The 19,594-nt window shown below is 45.0% G+C and overlaps 2 protein-coding genes and 2 non-coding genes across 5 annotated transcripts; 2 read left to right on the top strand and 2 right to left on the bottom strand.

Annotated features, from left to right (window-relative positions):
- Window positions 1-907: 907 nt before the first annotated feature.
- LOC117401339 (cytokine receptor-like factor 1) lies at window positions 908-9,548 on the top strand. 2 transcript variants are annotated; one of them, XM_034001942.3, is made up of 8 exons: window positions 908-1,308; window positions 4,445-4,723; window positions 5,280-5,409; window positions 5,516-5,685; window positions 6,715-6,872; window positions 6,983-7,151; window positions 7,719-7,904; window positions 8,472-9,548. In XM_034001942.3, the coding sequence occupies exons 1-8, from the start codon at window positions 1,251-1,253 to the stop codon at window positions 8,486-8,488; spliced, it is 1,167 nt and encodes a 388-aa protein (XP_033857833.1). In that variant the 5' UTR covers window positions 908-1,250; the 3' UTR covers window positions 8,489-9,548. The 2 variants fall into 2 exon arrangements, with proteins under 2 accessions (XP_033857833.1, XP_033857832.1); XM_034001941.3 differs by having other exon boundaries at window positions 909-1,308; window positions 7,719-7,900; window positions 8,472-9,547.
- Window positions 9,549-9,892: 344 nt separating this feature from the next.
- LOC117401341 (required for excision 1-B domain-containing protein) lies at window positions 9,893-13,223 on the bottom strand. Its single transcript, XM_059014879.1, has 5 exons — window positions 12,915-13,223; window positions 12,526-12,608; window positions 11,770-11,974; window positions 10,965-11,053; window positions 9,893-10,516 (listed from the first exon to the last, which is right to left on the bottom strand). Exons 1-5 carry the CDS (start codon window positions 12,927-12,929, stop codon window positions 10,444-10,446), a joined length of 465 nt encoding a protein of 154 aa, XP_058870862.1. The 5' UTR covers window positions 12,930-13,223; the 3' UTR covers window positions 9,893-10,443.
- Window positions 13,224-13,487: 264 nt separating this feature from the next.
- Window positions 13,488-13,559, bottom strand: trnaq-uug (transfer RNA glutamine (anticodon UUG)). Its single transcript has one exon. It is a non-coding gene; the product is annotated as a tRNA-Gln (tRNA).
- A 627-nt stretch (window positions 13,560-14,186) lies between these two features.
- On the top strand, window positions 14,187-14,258 carry trnaq-cug (transfer RNA glutamine (anticodon CUG)). The gene has a single exon. It is a non-coding gene; the product is annotated as a tRNA-Gln (tRNA).
- The last annotated feature ends 5,336 nt before the right edge of the window (window positions 14,259-19,594 follow it).

Below are 19,594 nucleotides of genomic sequence, written 5' to 3'. Positions count from 1 at the left end.
AGGTGACTGCTCCATTCAGGGGTCTGTAAAGACACTCGCAGTGTATAGAGACCCAGTGTTATAGCTGTCCCTATTGCCCTAATAACACAGCATGCATATGAAACTGGAAATACAAATCACAACATTGTGCCTTTGAGAGATACAAAGAATCTACACAAACGTGTTCAAGATTTCTTGTCAACAATTTTTTTTTTTTAGTTCTTCTGTCTAACTATTAAGTATAAGTATTTAAAGTTATGGATATAAATAGTAATACCCTTTATTGGATTTGTAAATAATAATAATAATAATAATAATGAAATTTGGTGTGTGTGTGTGTGTGTGTGTGTGTGTCAGTGTGTGTCAGTGTGTGTGTGTGTGTCAGTGTGTGTATGTGTGTGTCAGTGTGTCAGTGTGTGTGTGTGTGTCAGTGTGTGTGTGTGTGTGTGTGTGTGTGTGTCAGTGTGTCAGTGTGTGTGTCAGTGTGCGTGTGTGTATGTGTGTCAGTGTGTGTGTGTGTGTGTCAGTGTGTCAGTGTGTGTCAGTGTGTGTGTGTGTGTGTGTGTGTCAGTGTGTCAGTGTGTGTCAGTGTGTGTCAGTGTGTGTGTGTGTGTGTCAGTGTGTCAGTGTGTGTGTGTGTGTATGTGTGTGTCAGTGTGTCAGTGTGTATGTGTGTGTGTGAGTGTGTGTGTGTCAGTGTGTGTGTGTGTGTCAGTGTGTCAGTGTGTGTGTGTGTGTGTGTGTCAGTGTGTCAGTGTGTGTGTGTGTATGTGTGTCAGTGTGTGTGTGTGTGTGTGTGTGTGCTGTCCTGGATTACAGAAGCACGGTAATCAAACAGCTTGCAATGCGGTTTGCTGTAGCAGGGTTGTGTTTGTGACCGTGCGAGAGGAGGCACAAAGAATTAGACAAAACAAGCAGAAAACAGGAGTGGAGGGATGTGTCGAGGCGGCTTGGGAGGGGCTTGGAAAGTATCAGCTTGTAAAGTTCAGCTGTGGAGACGCGCACCCGAGCATTCCTCTGCAGGCTGCTGCGCTGCTACTGTTTTAGCAAGGGGCTGGTTTGTTTTGTTTTTGTGAAAGTTTGAATTATAAGACAAGTAATTATACCGGCGGGATAGCCTGCAGGAAGTATTTCAACGGGTCCGTGTCAGCTACTGTACTGTGCCGCTGGGACTCCGAGTTTTATTCGCTGGTTTGCCAAAGGCGTGTTTTAAAGAAATAAAGTTTATTTAAAAAAGAAGGAAAGACGGAGGAAAGAGAGTGTGTTGAAATATGATCACCTTTTTGTTTCTGGGGCTTTGTGTTCTCAAAGTGGCATCTTCACTGACACGTAAGTACTTGTGTTATGTATACAGTATATAGATGCATGTCCACAGCTCTGCTGTTCTGCTAATCAGCAGAACAGAACAGTTTGCCACACTGTGCGGTGTTTCGTGTTATCGAGGCGCTCAGGGGGCGGGAAGGATCTCAGTAAAAACTCCATTCCGTGCTCTATAACAGGAGAAGACATGCTCGTATTCACACAGAGGCAGCCTGAACTCGTTTTACTGCTGTCGACCGTGCTGCCTGTAGAATCGGGAATACCTCAAACGAAATGCTCGCTAATATAATATGCAAAATAAAGAAATAAACGCGTAAAAACAAAAAGAAGTGATGCAGACTGTAAATAAATAACATTTGAAATGATAATCATCATTTTATAAAATAAATAAATAAAAATCCTATTGTAAACGGTTACTGTCCAGGTGCGCAGTGACACAATCTCGTAATGTTATTTATTTAAAAGAAGTAAATAAATAAATAAATAAATAAATGTAAAAAAAAGTTCAATTTCTGACAAGGACTTATTTCATACACCAACTGTGATACCAGTAAATAACCTAGAACATCAAACTCTGTTCTAGAATGTGTGTTCTAGAACAATGTGTGTTCTATCATGATGGCCGAGAACATTCCCATGCCGCAGCTGTGTTCTAATCCTAGCGCATTGCAGCTACACACAAACTCATCCCAGTATACCAGCATCATATAACAGCACACTGAACTCACACTGAAAATACACACAAACTCATCCCAGTATACCAGCATCACATAACAGCACACTGAACTCACACTGAAAATACACACAAACTCATCCCAGTATACCAGCATCATATAACAGCACACTGAACTCACACTGAAAATACACACAAACTCATCCCAGTATACCAGCATCACATAACAGCACACTGAACTCACACTGAAAATACACACAAACTCATCCCAGTATACCAGCATCATATAACAGCACACTGAACTCACACTGAAAATACACACAAACTCATCCCAGTATACCAGCATCACATAACAGCACACTGAACTCACACTGAAAATACACACAAACTCATCCCAGTATACCAGCATCACATAACAGCACACTGAACTCACACTGAAAATACACACAAACTCATCCCAGTATACCAGCATCACATAACAGCACACTGAACTCACACTGAAAATACACACAAACTCATCCCAGTATACCAGCATCACATAACAGCACACTGAACTCACACTGAAAATACACACAAACTCATCCCAGTATACCAGCATCATATAACAGCACACTGAACTCACAGTGAAAATACACACAAACTCATCCCAGTATACCAGCATCACATAACAGCACACTGAACTCACACTGAAAATACACACAAACTCATCCCAGTATACCAGCATCACATAACAGCACACTGAACTCACACTGAAAATACACACAAACTCATCCCAGTATACCAGCATCACATAACAGCACACTGAACTCACACTGAAAATACACACAAACTCATCCCAGTATACCAGCATCATATAACAGCACACTGAACTCACACTGAAAATACACACAAACTCATCCCAGTATACCAGCATCACATAACAGCACACTGAACTCACACTGAAAATACACACAAACTCATCCCAGTATACCAGCATCACATAACAGCACACTGAACTCACACTGAAAATACACACAAACTCATCCCAGTATACCAGCATCACATAACAGCACACTGAACTCACACTGAAAATACACACAAACTCATCCCAGTATACCAGCATCACATAACAGCACACTGAACTCACAGTGAAAATACACACAAACTCATCCCAGTATACCAGCATCACATAACAGCACACTGAACTCACAGTGAAAATACACACAAACTCATCCCAGTATACCAGCATCATATAACAGCACACTGAACTCACACTGAAAATACACACAAACTCATCCCAGTATACCAGCATCACATAACAGCACACTGAACTCACACTGAAAATACACACAAACTCATCCCAGTATACCAGCATCACATAACAGCACACTGAACTCACACTGAAAATACACACAAACTCATCCCAGTATACCAGCATCACATAACAGCACACTGAACTCACACTGAAAATACACACAAACTCATCCCAGTATACCAGCATCACATAACAGCACACTGAACTCACACTGAAAATACACACAAACTCATCCCAGTATACCAGCATCACATAACAGCACACTGAACTCACACTGAAAATACACACAAACTCATCCCAGTATACCAGCATCACATAACAGCACACTGAACTCACACTGAAAATACACACAAACTCATCCCAGTATACCAGCATCATATAACAGCACACTGAACTCACACTGAAAATACACACAAACTCATCCCAGTATACCAGCATCATATAACAGCACACTGAACTCACACTGAAAATACACACAAACTCATCCCAGTATACCAGCATCACATAACAGCACACAAACTCATCCCAGTATACCAGCATCACATAACAGCACACTGAACTCACAGTGAAAAGCATGAGCGACATCGTCAGCGTTGCAGCGCAGCGTGCTCTTCAGTTCCAGTAAGTGATGGCGTTGGTTTGGCAGGGGATCAGTGTTGTGTGTAGCCTGGCCAAGTCTGCTCTGAGAGCCGAAATGGAGCACAGAGGAGGAGAGGAGACTCAAAAGAAACACAGAGCCGTTTAAACACACACAGGGATTAACAGGTACTCATGAGGATAAACCGAGAGACAAAGCCTGCCGAAGTAATAAAACATGAATGCTTCTGAGATTAAAACTCTCCTGTAACTTCCTCGGGCTGGACGTGCCGAGCCAACAGCACCCACTGTACTTATAGAAGCTGCCAGCTCAATAGGTAGGTATGCAGTGCGGGCGAGTCCTGATGCAGCTCGTTCCTGCGGCTTTGAGGCATGGGCCATTGCCAGCTTCTGAGTCTGATGTGTGCTGCTCAGAGCTGGTGGTTTTGAGCTGGTCTATGTCATGAATCTCCTCCTGAGTTAGTAATATGGGCACGTACCTGTCTCTCGACTGCAGGGCTTCCACGGCTTTGAAGCGTTTCAGTAGTTATGTATGAAAGTAAACACACGGATCAGAGGGTGCCTTTCCATTACTTCCCCAGAGTTTGCCGCGATCTACCCGCTGGACCCAGCTCTGCCGATCGGCGCCTCTCTGACGGCGACTTGCACGGTGAGCTCGGAGCTGGGGCTGGAAGCCAGGACTCTGTACTGGACCCTGAACAGCAAACGCCTCCCCAGCGAGAACTACACCGTCCTGAACCGCACGGCTCTCACCGTCTCCCTGCAGCGGCTCAACGGCTCCCGCCAGCAATCCGGGGACAACCTGGTGTGTCACAGCGCCGACGGGCACATCCTCGCCGGCTCCTGCGTCTACGTGGGGAGTGAGTTTCACTTCGGTCCCGGGGGTCACTTTATATCAGGGCTGGCCAGAGCTGGCCCTTCCACTCCTGGTCATTGTTCCAGTCCTGTTCCAAATTGTTTAATTGAACCAATTACAGCTCCAGCCAAACCCTGCAGGAGTTCATGATCTCATTGCACCTGTCAAACCTGCAGTGGAATGAGCCTCCAGGGCTGTGATTGGACACCCCTGCTTTATATTACTATGATAAATATCTGCTTTAAGTGTCTGTTTTGTTCACATAACAGAACTGTATAAATGACTCTCAAAAAAAGGAAACCAGTGCATGAGTGACGCATTCTGCTGTACAGAAGAGCGCTTAACTCTTCATGGGTAATTTGATGGGATACCACCAGGGTGTATTTTACTGCTGATAAGAGCCGATTCAAAACGATTGAATATTGAATAAATTATAACAGAATGTGAACAACCCCCCCCCCCCCCCCCCAATGCACCTCCCGGCATGCGAAGGGCAGGGCAACCCCCTCAGTGAAAGGAATTTCTGACGCGTTATTTTATTTTGTGTTCTGTGTCACCAGTGCCCCCAGAGAAACCAGTGAACCTCAGCTGCTGGTCCAGGAACACCAAGGATCTGACGTGCAGATGGATGCCGGGCGGGAATGGGGAGTCCTTCCTGAGGACCAAGTACACCCTGAAGTACAAACTACGGTAGGGAATCCTACTGCTGGTGTGTGGAACAAAGGTCCTGTGACTCAGGACTGGCAGCTAGGCTGGTGACGGTAAATGAACGCGGGCTTTTCCTTCCTTTGTCTAGGTGGTATGGTCACGAGAAGGAGTGTGAGGACTATAACCTGGGGGAGCCCTACTCCTGCTACATCCCCAGGGACTTGGCTCTGTTCACGCCCTACGAGATCTGGGTGGAGGCATCCAATCAGCTGGGAGCGGCCGGCTCTGATGTCACCATCCTCGACGTCCTGGATGTGGGTAAGAGTGTGGCTCCCTGTACTCTCCACAGCGCTCCGCGATGAACGCACATGAGCACAATCAGACAAACGGTTTTTCAGATCATGTGTTTGAGTTAGAACACACCTCTGGCAGAACAGGGGTTAATTCCGACTGCTGAAGATTCTGAGTTTCCGACCCTGACTTAGCTCCTTAAGTTTTTATTTTATTTTTCTGGGATGAAAAATTGATTACGCTGTGAAAATAAACAAACAAGACGGGTCCCTTTGAATTAAATATGGGATATGGGGTCAAACGGAGTTCAGAAGCTGAAGTGATTGCCAGGAAAACCAGTTGAGCCACAGAGACAAGGCAGGCGAGAGCGAGGGGGGCGCTGGAGCGTGAGGGGGGGTTGACCAGACTGTCTCACTCCTTCTGGGGGAACATAGAGGATGAGGAGGCGTGTCTGTGTGGGGGACCCACAAGAGAGAGGCTCAATTAAAAACTGAGCATTAAAGGACTTTTTGAAGATCCTCTTTCAAAGATCAGGGCTAAGTGTATGCCAAGCTGCCTTGCACTTCTGGCTAGTTCAGCTTCCATCACAAGGGAGATGGGCTTGGGGTCTCCACGTGGGCTTCAGTCCGCAGCACTAAACCAGCACGCAGTCCAGTTGGCTGCAGTTGAGATTGCATTATAAAGAGAGAAGGTACCGTGAGCACTGCTGCTCTGACTGGTTAAACACTGGCTCATAAAACTGTTCTCTTCTGAGTCTAGCAGAGAAAAATTGCAGAAGTGTCAAAATGTTTGATTCCTGAAACATGTACCACTGTATTTTTGCATGTATATTTGCATTTGTACTGTGCCTTTACCGTAGTTTACCCTGGTTTGCCATGTTTATTAGTATGCTTTACCATACTATGCTGTACCATGCTTTCGCTGTGCTACGCTTTGCAATTGCTTTTACTGTGGTAAGCTTTTAGATGGGAATATCCATTCCCTTGCAACTCTCTGATGGCTCCTGTTGAAATAATAACGCTCCCGTCTCTTGTGAACGCATCCCCCCCACCGCAGTGACCACAGACCCCCCCTCGGACGTGCAGGTGAGCCGGGTGGGGGAGCTGGAGGACCAGCTGAGCGTGCGCTGGAGCACCCCCCCCGCCCTCAAGGACTTCCTCTTCCAGGCCAAGTACCAGATCCGCTATCGCGTGGAGGACAGCTCCGAGTGGAAGGTGAGGCCGCTGATCCACCCTGCTCTTTGCGGGGTTAGAGATTCCCCCGCCTGGCTGAACTGTATTTCATTCCTCCCTCTCTCCCTCTCCCTGCGTGTTTTGCCCCGCAGGTGGTGGATGATGTTGGGAATCAGACCTCGTGCCGGCTGGCCGGGCTCAAGTCCGGCACGGTGTACTTCGTCCAGGTGCGCTGCAACCCCGTGGGGATCTACGGCTCCAAGAAAGCTGGGATCTGGAGCGACTGGAGCAACCCCACCGCCGCGTCCACGCCGAGGAGCGGTGAGCCACCCGGGGGGGGGGGGGGGGGGGGGGAGAACCAGGGGCATCTCCTCACGAGAACTCCGTGCTATAAACTTAGGGCCATGAAACATCTTCAGTATGAGGTTTTCAAGTCTCAGTATAGCACTTAAGGGTATTCTTTTTTTTAATCTAGGGGATTAATTTGAGCGTGTTGGGAGTAGGATCCTGGATTTAGCAGGGTGTGCGATTCTCGTAGTTCCAGGATTTCAAAGCTGATTTATGAGGTTAGAAGGAGCCTGCGGCGCTCTGGGTATTTAGAAAGGTATTTTGGTGACGTCACAATCACGCACAGCGGCAGAAAACGGCTTCAAAGAAAAGATTTAAAATCAAGAAATTTAAATTGAACTGGAGGTGTTTTAAGCAGCCGGACATCTGTTTGCAAAGTATTAATCATAGGCTCTGCTTCGCTCAGCCGAGCTGTTGAAGTACACGTGCACAAATTCAGATTTATTGCTGAAGATTTATTCAGCCTAAGTTGCTGTGCTTTGAAAAGCCGTCCCTCTGTGTGACCCCCACCCCGGCTTCCTCTCTCCCGTGTGCTCTCAGATCGGCTGGGAGCCGGCGTGTGCGACCCCAAGGCTGGCGAGCAGAACTCCACCCTGCGTCGGGAGCTCAAGCAGTTCTTCGGCTGGGTGCGGAAACACGCTTACGGCTGCACGGGCCTCAGCATCAAGCTCTACGACCAGTGGAGGGTGTGGCTGCAGAAATCCCACAAAACTCGCAACCAGGTAGGTAAGGAGCCCTTCGCCTTTATTTCACCCATACTGCTCTGAAGCGGGAAAGGTGGGGCGGAAATTACTTTGGAAGCCGTTCTCCAGTTGGAACAAAATGACAGAGGGCCATTGTTAATGCTAAAAAAAAAAAAAAAAAAATCTAAATCTAAAGGGTTCCTCGGTTAGCACTGCCTACATGTTTTAGCCTGTGCCTCACGGTATCAGAGGCCCGGGAGCAGTGGCTGGCTCTGATTGGTCTGTCAGGTATCATCGGCCCACCCACTCACGTCAGGCTGCTTGGCTCACCTCCCCGCTACAGCCTGGTGCTCACGGCTTGGGGAATTAACTGGGAAACCGATACAATGGCAGCCCCACAGCTGGGAGATCAGAGAGAGATTACAAACAAAGGCATCTCCACAGCAGATGACAGATCTGCCATAACTTTCACCCAGCTTCATTAATACAGCTGCCTGGGGCAGGTTTGCAAGAACACCCCCCTGACCCGGATTCAAAGAGCCCCCCCCCCCCCCCCTGCTGATTGACTGTAGACACACCTAACTGGAACGTCTCTATACTCTTCTTTCAGATACTACAAGGAGATAAATCCTAGCCATGTAAACCATCTCGGAAAAATATACTGGACTTACGGTACTTGGAGAAAAACCCTTGCCAGCAGTGATGTCGTGGCACAGAAGAGACTGAATGCTGGGAAGACTCTGGTTCATCACACGCACTGTAATGGTATACAATACCGCTTTGCAAAGCATTTCTGGATTTTTTGCTCCTCTGGAGTTTTTCGCCATCCCCAAAGTCATTTTCCAACGAGTCCTAAAGGACATGCTTGTATTGCATTGTGACCCGGTGCGTACAGATCGCACACTGAACTCCAGAATCTAGTTCCCTTCTCATTCCAGAATCCAGGACAAGAATCTATCAGGTGGGAAGTTTCACTGAAATATTTACCGCAGAAATTGTTTCAGCTTCAATGGAACTTCCGTGAGGCATGTTTGCAGAAGCGATCTCGTCCATTGCCACTTTCTTATTGGTACCTGTGCAGCGTTGCTTATTGTAAAGTCATTTTTGATGCTTCGCATCCCTTTGTTTTAATGCTTCCTGTTTAAACGACACCAGTCTCCAGCGAGTTGTTCAGCATTATGAGAAGCGATACATTTTAAATGTGTTTAAGCAAAGCCGCTTGCATTGAATAAAAAAGTTTCTTAAATCTGCATACTTCACTTAACCAACCAGACAGCATTAAATACAGTACGAGTGAATGGAACCCTCTCCAGTTGTGTTTTTTTTTAATAATAATCTTTTGTTTAATAATTTCAGTAACTTCCCGACACTGTGGACCTGCAGCTTCGAATAGATAGTTCAGCGTTTTCACAGCACTTAAATACAAACACTGTGTGATCAGCAGGTTTTGATTGTGGACGACCGTCGTGCTTTCAGCATGCGTTCATGTGGTGTGCATTATCTAGGTGGCGTGGAGAGCTTACAAGGTAACCTCAGTTCTCTCGCAGGTCACGGCGAGCGTTATCGTTGTTATGAAGAAGACAAAATTCAGAACAGGTCAAGAGATTTGTGAATTGTTTTTATTCTGTGCTGGATAGCCTAAGGCTGACGGAAACCTAAGCATTTTTGTGCAGTTATCAATAAACAAATAAAAATTAAAATCAAATCACGTGCCTTGTGGTTTCTGAGATGCAGATGTAGCTTGATGTTGGAGTGACCGAGAACCAGGTGCATGGTCTGGTGTCAATAGAGAACCCATCTTGTTTGTTTTTTGGATGACCAATGTTTCATTTGAGCACAGTATGAGCTAGATCAGATGTGTCCAATCACAGCCCTGGAGGCTCATTCCACTGCAGGTTTGACAGATGCAATGAGATCATGAACTCCTGCAGGGTCTGGCAGGAGTTTGAACTGGTAAACAGTTTCAAACAGGGTTGGAACAACGACCAGGAATGGAAGGGACAGCTTTGGCTACTCCTGGGCTAGATTCTCAAAGGTGTTTACTACAATTCATCATTAGAGCTAATTTCATATGAAAAAAAATAATAATAAATACAGTTCTCAAAACGATTAACAAACAACTTAAAAGTTAAAAGCCTTAGTTGTTTCTGGTTTGGTAACCTTACTGCGTGCGTTTCTCCTTTCTGAAACAAAATGTGGAGTAAACACGATTTCATTGAACTAACCTGACAATTTGAAGCAAGTAGCTTTGAGAATGCAACCCTATGCATCTGAACAGTATAACCTGGGGGGCGGGGGGGAAATCAGTCCATCTCGCTTCTTCATCGTGGAAACCTTAGGTGTCCTTCAGCAACTGTACATAATTCTCGCCAAGAACACTAGAGCTCTGCTTTAATAAAGGCATCTGACATTTAGTGCCGCAGACAGGTCAAGTGCACACAGAGAGAAAACTGGAGCAGGAATAAAATCAATAGATACAAAAAACAAGAAGAAAAGCGAAGACAGTGCAGCCCATCGATCTCTGTCAACGTCAGTCCAGGACGATCCTCTCTCGCCTCGCTCACAAACACTTCCGCGGAACGTCACGCCAGCTCCTCGGAATCGTACTTGAAGTCCTGGAGGATTTCACTGATCGCTTCCACTGTTTTAATTATCCTGGGGCGAGCAGAGAGGTGGGGAGAAAGAGACAGACAGGGAAAGGGAATAAGACTCCCATTGCACAGCGAGTTTAATAAGACACACCTGAGCTTGTTACCTGTACGCCGTGGCTGACCAAGCTCGTAGGTAAACCTGGAAGGGGCGACTCTAGGAGTCTTATTTCCATCCTGTATTAAGGTAAGACTTTAAGAAACTGAGGGCTAGTTTCACACACACTGATTAACACTAACCTTGGACTGCCTTACCCAAGGTAACATTAGCTAGTCCAAGATTAGTGCTAATCGGGGTCTGTGAAACCTATGCAATAGGAGTCTTATTTCTATCCCTGGAAAGAGCAGTCAGCTGCAGGGAACGCTTTAAAAAGACTCTCGTTTCACAGCAGTTTGATCCTCCTAAGTCAGCGAGCAGCACGGCTGCTGCGAGGAGCTGTAGCCGATTCTCTTACTTCTGCCTGAGTTCCTGCACCAGCTCTGGCCCGCTCTCGTCTTCCGGATGATCCACGACATTCTGCTTCGCAAGCTGCAGCTTGGCAGTCTGGAAGGGGCAAAAAGAACCATCCGGATCAGAACACCGCAGGTGACTCCCGAGCGATGTCAGCGCGACGCGGTCACCTGACACGTCTTTGCGTCAGACGGAAATGATGCAGCGTTTCTAACATTCGCCGTTTTTAATTTCGGAGCTGAAAGGAAGAGACGGACAACCGCTGTTAACATTCATGCCGGTGATGCCTGACGAATGGGACGCCCCTGTATTACAAAAGCAATACAGAACAGGGGGCAGGAAGACACCAGCTGGTTTTCACCCCACACAAAGTTTGAGCAGAAAGCCTTCTCTGACCTCCAGTGGAGTGGACAGCAGCTTGTATTGAATATCAGCTTATAAGATATAGCTAGACAGACAGGCAAACAGACTGATACTGACAGACAGACAGACATCGGGTGATAGACTGATAGAAACACTGACAGAGACGGACTGATAGGTTGATAGATGATACATTGATTGACTAATAGATAGACAGAGACAGACTGACAGGTAGATAGACAGACAGACAGAGACTGATAGTGGACTGATAGACAAATAGATAAACAGACAGACAGACAGACAGATGGATAGACAGACTCTTAGGTAGACAGACAGACGGATAGACAGACTCTTAGGTAGACAGACAGACGGACAGACAGACTCTTAGGTAGACGGACAGAAGGACAGACAGGGTGGTGCTGTACCACACAAACCCCGGGCCCTCTCACCAGCTCCAGCTTGTGCCTCTCCTTCTCCTGCAGCTTCTCGATGTGCTCCGACAGGTCTGGCCGCTCGCACTCCTCGTGCAGGCGCTCCTTCATCTCAATCAGCTCCTTGGAGATGCCGCTGAACGCCAGCGTGATCTCGTGCACCAGCTGCCGGTAGCGCTGGAAATCATAGTGCGGCGCCGTCCGGAGGTACGCCTCGTGCCCCCTGACGTGAAATAAACCAGCGTGGGCACTTATTACAGGGACAGGAATCAGACTCCCACTGCAGAGAGCTTTCAGCCACACCTGGTCTCACTATGAGTTTAACAAGACAACACCTGGGCTTGATACCTATACACTGGGGTTAATCAAGCTCACAGTAAAACCTGGAACGGGTGACAATGCTATGCAATGAGAGTCACTTCCATCCCTGCATTAAGATAACACTCTGAGGGCTAGTGTCACACACCCTGATCAACAGTGATCTTGAACTGCCTTGTCTTAAGGTCACATCAGCTAGTCCAGGATTAGTGCTAATCGGGGGTCTGTGAAACCTTCAGGTGTGTCAACAAAAGTTTGATCTACCTCTTATAAATGTTACCGCGGGACTCTGATGTGAGCAAACAGAAAAAAAAAAGACAAATATCTAAATGCAATCCTACGACAAGCTGCTTTCAGCCTAGAAGCTCGTCTACAAACAGATCTGTGGTCGAAGCGTTCCTCGTGAAAGCGTGCGGGTGTCTTTCAGGGTTGCTGCTGCTAACCCTTGAAACTCACTCTTCAAAAAGCCTGTAGGCCTCCACTCGCTCAGCGTGGAGAGCATAGAACCTCTGCACCAGGGATCCGCAGCCTGTCCCAGCCTGAAACAAAGAGACAGCAGGGTGACATACAGCTGTGTTTGTGCGCTACCAGAGGAGTGCAGCGCCCCCGCAGTGCCTGACGTGATACGGGTTAGGGGCTAGCATGGGGGGGGGGGGGGGGGGGTCACAGGGAATCTCAGTGCTGTAAAATAGTAAGGGGTCACAGGGATGGAAATGAGACTCCCACTGGAAAATAAAAATTGCACAACGTTGTTGTTGTTTTTTTTTTAATTACTGTCCATATATATATGCTTATTATCTTATTATAATTATATATACGTCATGTTGATATTGTGTGTAACTCACCGGCATTGCTGGCATCTGCAGTTTTCCAGATGTGTCAGAAATCCTCTGTATTATTTTTCCAGAACTATCATTTGATTTTTCAAATCGTGTTTTAAAAGTTAGCTTACCCAGTACCGAACGTACACACGTTTTATTTTTTGTCAACTCACTCTTGCTCTCCTAAACATATGGCGCCATCTTTGGGTTTAAATAAAAGAAACGAAGGAAGCTTTCATTGCACTAAACAGAACCTCTTCCGAAAAACACGTTTCCACCTCCTCGGGATGGACAAGAACTTCCGGTGACAGAGTGAATCTCTGCGCCTGCGCAAAGCTGTCGCAACTAAGTACCGTCCTTCATAATCATAAGAAACTCAAACCCGCATATTAGTGTTTTTTTTTTTCTTCAGGTAACTATACTGTCCATATTACTGTTAATAGCATGAGTAGCGATAGTAGTAGTGGTGTCAAAATGCAGTGATAGGCCGATATCCCATTTAAAAAGTTTGATTACAAACCCATTAATTAAAGATTAAATTAAAAATGATATCATATTGCAATGCAGTCCAGAAAAAAAATAAAAAAAAAATAAGTGAGGTTCTACCGAGATTTGAACTCGGATCGCTGGATTCAAAGTCCAGAGTGCTAACCATTACACCATAGAACCTGTCATGCAGTCAGCAGCAGAAAGATCAGGAAGCAAAGAAAAAGACACGTACACGTGTGAGAGCCTTTCTGTATCGGATTATCACATCAGAACAGCACAGGTCTCTCAGTGACAGACATCTGAGTCTCCGTGCAGCTGCAGCAGAGTATTACCCACATGCACAAAAAGATGAAGAGCATGCAAACACAGTCTTCGCTTTAGGTGTTTTTGTTTTGTTTTTACAATGCTTCTTCGGCGGATTTTTTTTTTAAGGTGTTTGTTGACTTGGTTAGTAAATCTGCCATCATTGTTATTGTTTTCTGATCTAAAAAAAACATTATTTTGACTTTTCTTGGTTCCATGTGTTCATATTTTAACAGTATTTCAAGTGTTATTAGTAAATTCGTTATATATTGTTTTAACAACACGACATTATACAGGGTATAGCCTACTTAACTATTTACAAAATCGCCGATTTTATATCCAAGAAAAAACCCAAATAGATTTTTTTCCGCAAACGACGTTTAAAAGAAACGCCATAATATAAAGCAGTCGACTATGTGCTCCAGAATTCGGTATAAATGTACACAATAGATCTATTTAATTAAAGTTTAGTCTCCACGTCGTGCGGTATACGCGTTCATAGGCGGTTCTATGGTGTAATGGTTAGCACTCTGGACTCTGAATCCAGCGATCCGAGTTCAAATCTCGGTAGGACCTGGTCCTGTCACCTTTTATTTAAGTGTCATAATTTAAATTCACGGTGTATGGCACCTCACCAACGTGTCATGAGCATGCATTTTTTGGCAAAGGAAAAAAAAAGGTATTTCCAGTTATTATTATATTCCGAGTAGACGCCATCGGAACTCCCACAATGCAACGCAATGGCCCTAGCTACTGTAATGAATAAAACGTGCATAATGAATTCTATAAATACAATCAGTAGTTGATTTAGTACAACAGTAACACGGGTGCTGTTTTGAGGTGTTCATAAAACACTAGTCTTGCGTTTTCAGTGTGTGTGTGTGTGTGTGTGTGTGTGTGTGTGTATATACACACAGAAATATATATATAGTTTTCCCGCACATATACTAAAATTGGAAAGATATAGAAAAGAGCAGGTTGACAACACGCAAATGCATTAAGTGGTTTGTGTTTGTATTGCTAACCATTATAAAACTATTGTAAAAACACCCAGGTCGACAGTTTGAAGTCTACATCAATGTATACCTAATGCAATCGCCTTTTCTTTCTTCAGATCGCGTTAATTAATCGCTTAAATACATCAGTAAGTCATTCTCTGTTCTACATCTGCACATTAACTGGATATTTGATTCACAAGAACAACACTTAACATCGTTGTCTTGTGTCTGAGCCAGCGAGTTTGAGGCTACTGTGCAGAGGCTTGTTCCAATCAGCGTGACTGCAGACGAGATTTGAAATCCAGGACAGATTGGGCTTCCCGACTGCCCCACAGCAAGCCTTTCCATAGTCTCGGAGCGTAACAGCGCGAAGCTCCTTCACCTTCTGAACTTAATTTGACATCATGAGAATGTAAAGTAGGATACCAGTAACTCAGACTGACTGGAAAAGGTGAATAAATAGAATCAGAAACTAAATGCAGCAGTGTAGTTATAAAAACACAGCGAAGCATGGTCAGTGAAAGCGATTGTAAAAAAGGTACACTCTGGTCCAAGGGTAAATTACACAATCCGCACCCAGATGTACTGTGGTAACGTTTTTAAACCTCTGGGAACTGGTTCTCGTTTGCTGTCACGACAAGTTCTGTGTGCTACTGCTGTGCCGTGCTGCGTGTGAAATGAATGTGATTTATTCAGGGGGGGGGGAGGGGGGAGGGGGGAGGGGGGAGGGGGGGGGGGGGGGAGTGGTAGATGTTATTTGCCATATCAAGCCCCTTTCTGTTTTCAGTTATACCTAATTTTGCCACTAGGTGTCAGTCAAGTATTATCGTGAAAAGACCATCTAATACTTGAACAGATTAAACTGCTACAATTTCAGTAATTCGCAATTTACAATTAAGGGTGAATGTACACGTCAGCTATAAATAATGGGATGAAAAAAAAACAACTAAAAACGAATCTAGATATTGAACAGTATATCTCAGCCCAACTGGATATCGTATGTGTCTTTAATCTTTCAACATGTTTGTACAATAGTGCTTAAGTGAGTTTGCAATATCCCAATTTACAAAAAACCTCTTGCATCACAAAATCCATGAATCATCGTAAGCTGTTGGAAGCAACCTCAAATCTGTTTTACCCTGTATTGTTGTTCCGTTGCCAATATTAGCCAAACAACACAGGCCTACATCAATCAATGCTTGAACCTCCATCACACAGCAGGAATACACACACACACACACACACACACACACACACACACACACACACACACACACATATATATATATATATATATATATATATATATATATATATATATATATATATATATATATAATATACACATGCATATTTATGCACAGAAATTTGATACAACAGAAACAGCCATGAATCATTTTTGACAGGTCCTTGGGTTGTTGAATGTAATAATATAATATATCAAAAATAATGATCACAAAAATAACCCTGAATGGGATGAAATTTGAAACGGTTTCCTCGATTGTATTTGACACGCAGTGGGAGTGATGGGAGTATTAGTTTATATTAAAACCTATTATTTTTTCCCCTTAATCTGTAACGTTGGCAGCTGCTCCAGACAGGAAACAGCTTCTCTTTAGATGGTCAGGAATTCAATACGGCTATCCATGAATGACCTGGTATTCATACAACTTCCAATCTAGAATTACCTACACGGGATATATCATTGAAATGAGTGTTTGCAAGACAGCCCTGGCCAAAGCACACGTTCAGTGCAATCATATAACAATACGAATATAGGGCTCCTACTGTATATCACTGTAGTTAGGGCCATAGATACAGGACCGATATTAGTGTTGGAATGAAAGAGCTAGTGGAATGGCATTTGGGGGAAGAGGGGAGCCACAGACATACTGGCTTATAAAGAGCTGCTATATAAAGGGGGAGCACTGTATGTATGTGTATATATATATATATATATATATATATATATATAGAGAGAGAGAGAGAGAGAGAGTTATAATTTTATTTGTATGAAGTATTGTTGTTAATGAATTGCATTGATCAAAGGTGGGCAGACACAAGTCTGTAGCTTTGTCATTTTCTCAAACCTTACATATATGTGATATAGCGTTTCACATAAGAGCTGGGAATCACAGCGGCGCCATTGCTCTCTATTATACGCACTTGGTAGAGCATTTTCTGAAAGGGTTAACGGACCAGGATTTGAACCCGGGACCTTCCACCTCAGAGGCACATTCGCGACCCTCTGAGCCATCAGACACCGCCCCTCACACAATCAGAGAAGAGAAGGAAAGGCAGCACCCGCAAGAAGCAGCCAGCGCGCTGTGCAGTGTTCCAGGGTCACCTTGCCATCTCCTTCTTCATCTCATTGTGCGGAGGAACAGTGCAGGAGAGACACTGACCTCCCACTGAAGAATTCATTAGAGTCCGCGGGGGGCTGTGTAAGGGCTCTCTGCAGCTCTCGCAGTCGTGTGTAATTGCAGGAGCCTATTCATGTGCTCCTCCGTGCAATCCCATTCCAAACGCCTCTTCTGTTTGAGATATCGCCTATTAGGCCAGCGTGGAGTGCTCTCTCGTCATTGTCCTCGGACGAGGAGAGCACTCGAGGAGCGACGTCATTTTTTTTTTTTTTTTATCAAGCAACTGCTTAAAGGCTCAATAGGAGAAAGGACCTTTTTGTTGTGAGGGTTTGTTGGAGACAAATCTATTCTGTAGCTACTCAGGAAACCAACTATCATTGCCGGGCATGGCAGACAAAGAGCGCAGGCTCCTTTGGGAAATGCTGGTATCTGCTTGCATAGAATAACCAGCTTGCTTATAAAGATCCTCCTTCAGTTCACTCGCTCCTGTACGCGCGGTCTGCTTCCCTGGAAGCCGTGCCCTGTTGACTGTCTGGTTTGTTTACATCCTCTAAAGGTAGTTTCAGCTGTAGGAGTCTTATTTCCATCCCTGATTTATTTAGAGAATTCCGGTGTGCTTCTGATGCTGCAGACATCTTCTGTTGCATCAGCAGAAACGACCCTGCCTGTCGCTTACAACACTTAGAAGACTAATGAGTCTGACAGGCTTGCTTGGAGCTCTTTGAGCGCTGGCAGTGTATATAATGTATATGTAATGTATGGATCCGCCACTCTCTCACTTTACCATGTTTTGTTTTGCTCATACTTCGCTCTGTGCTTTCGCATGTTTCACAGTGTTTTTACCACGGGATTTCAGAATGTCGTGTCTGTTTTTTTGTTATTTTTTTAGATCGCTGTACACTACTGTGCTGAGATCACCAGGACTTCCAGAACAAGAAGCTTTGAGAGTCGTTTAAATTGTTTTTTGTTTTACATTTCCATTACAGCTACACTGAAGAAGGTCCTAAACGTCCGTCTGCTCGACGTTACCTAAAGACGCTGATTCAGCGTTTTGAAGTTATGCGAGGAGAAAGGAGTGAGGGGGCGAGGGCGGTTTGTCATCGCTCATCTGCGATGTTAAACAATTATCCTTGCCTCCCACATTAAGATCCCTGCAGATTGATTTCCCTGGAGTGCAAGGGGCCCAATAAAACACAGGCAAATGGACTCACTGGCGAAGATTTAGACAGTGTGGAGGTAACATCGTGCTCCTGTCATCTGACAGGACACCTAACCAGCAGCATTATTAACTTTCCCTGCACACACACACACCCTTATTGTGTTATTGTGCTGAGAATCTTTTGGTCCTCAAGTTTTTAAACATTTCTTTTACATTGACGGACAGCCTAGTTGCATATGTCTATGCTGGGCAACTGGAACTGAAGAGCACAATATTTGAGTAATTGCAAAAAAAAGTGTGACTGTAGTATCTGGCAATGCTCTCGCCGATAGTGTTATTTTATTACATGTAAACAGTGGTCCTGAGCAGCTGGAGTTTTGTCAAGTGCGACCAGTTCAGTACTACAATAAAACCGACATGAAATCACTCTGCTAATTAAGCAGGAGAAGAGCCGGTTAAAATAATGCGAAGTACATCTCTGACCTCACAGTCTGTTAAAGATGCATCATTATTATTATGATTATTTTATAAATGTAATCCCAAAACTTCACAAGGGCATTCAAATTCATAGAAAAAGCAGCAATTACAGCCCCCCCTCCCCTTTCCGACCCCTCTCCCTGAGCCCACAGTGAATTGGAACTGTCTTCACAACGCCGCTAGCGAGAGCCAGGCAATGATTTTCACTGTCAGAAAATTGCTTTTCCGATATCTGAGCCTCTAATTATCAGCGCTTCTAAAGGGGTCGTGTCACACGAATACTAATAGAAGATGCCATGTCCTCGATTTTTTTAAATTTTCTCTCATTTGTGCCACACAGTCAAGGCACCAGAGCACGCAGAGCACTCGATCAAACAAGACAGCCAGGTCTGATCGTTGTAGTTAATTATTCATTATTTTATGTATTTATAATCTGACCCCAATATGATATATAAACACATTACCAGGCTAATATAACCATATAAGCGTCTTGTTGTTTGCTAGATTTTTCCAGAGGAGGCACTGAGTTTCAGAATCGGCATCACACGCAGCATTCAATCATGAAGGCAGTCTCCCAGAGTGACGGGGATGCAGCCCGTCGCTTCGCTCAACTCGCTTTTCTTAACGGCTGCCGAACCCCGTGCCTTTCGAGGCAGAGCGCTCCAGAAGTCCCGTGTGCTGCCGCGGGCAATGCTAGCGACCGGATCCTGGCTATTGCTACCGACTCACCGGTGCAGGCAAGAGCCTGAAACGTTTGTCAGTTTAACCGCTTGAGATCTGGTCGACCGATACCTGGCTGGGATTAAATCGCATCTTTTTTTTAGAGCATTTTACAGCGCTGGGGAATCACCTTGGAGTGCATCCTCCACCTTCCTGCTGTTAATTATAGGTGGTGGATGCAATCCCGGGTTAGGT

This window comes from Acipenser ruthenus, chromosome 49 (genome assembly GCF_902713425.1).
Source record: "Acipenser ruthenus chromosome 49, fAciRut3.2 maternal haplotype, whole genome shotgun sequence".
Classification (NCBI taxonomy): Eukaryota; Metazoa; Chordata; class Actinopteri; order Acipenseriformes; family Acipenseridae; genus Acipenser; species Acipenser ruthenus.
Note: the sequence above shows the minus strand (reverse complement) of the source record. Positions and strands in the feature narration are given on the sequence as shown.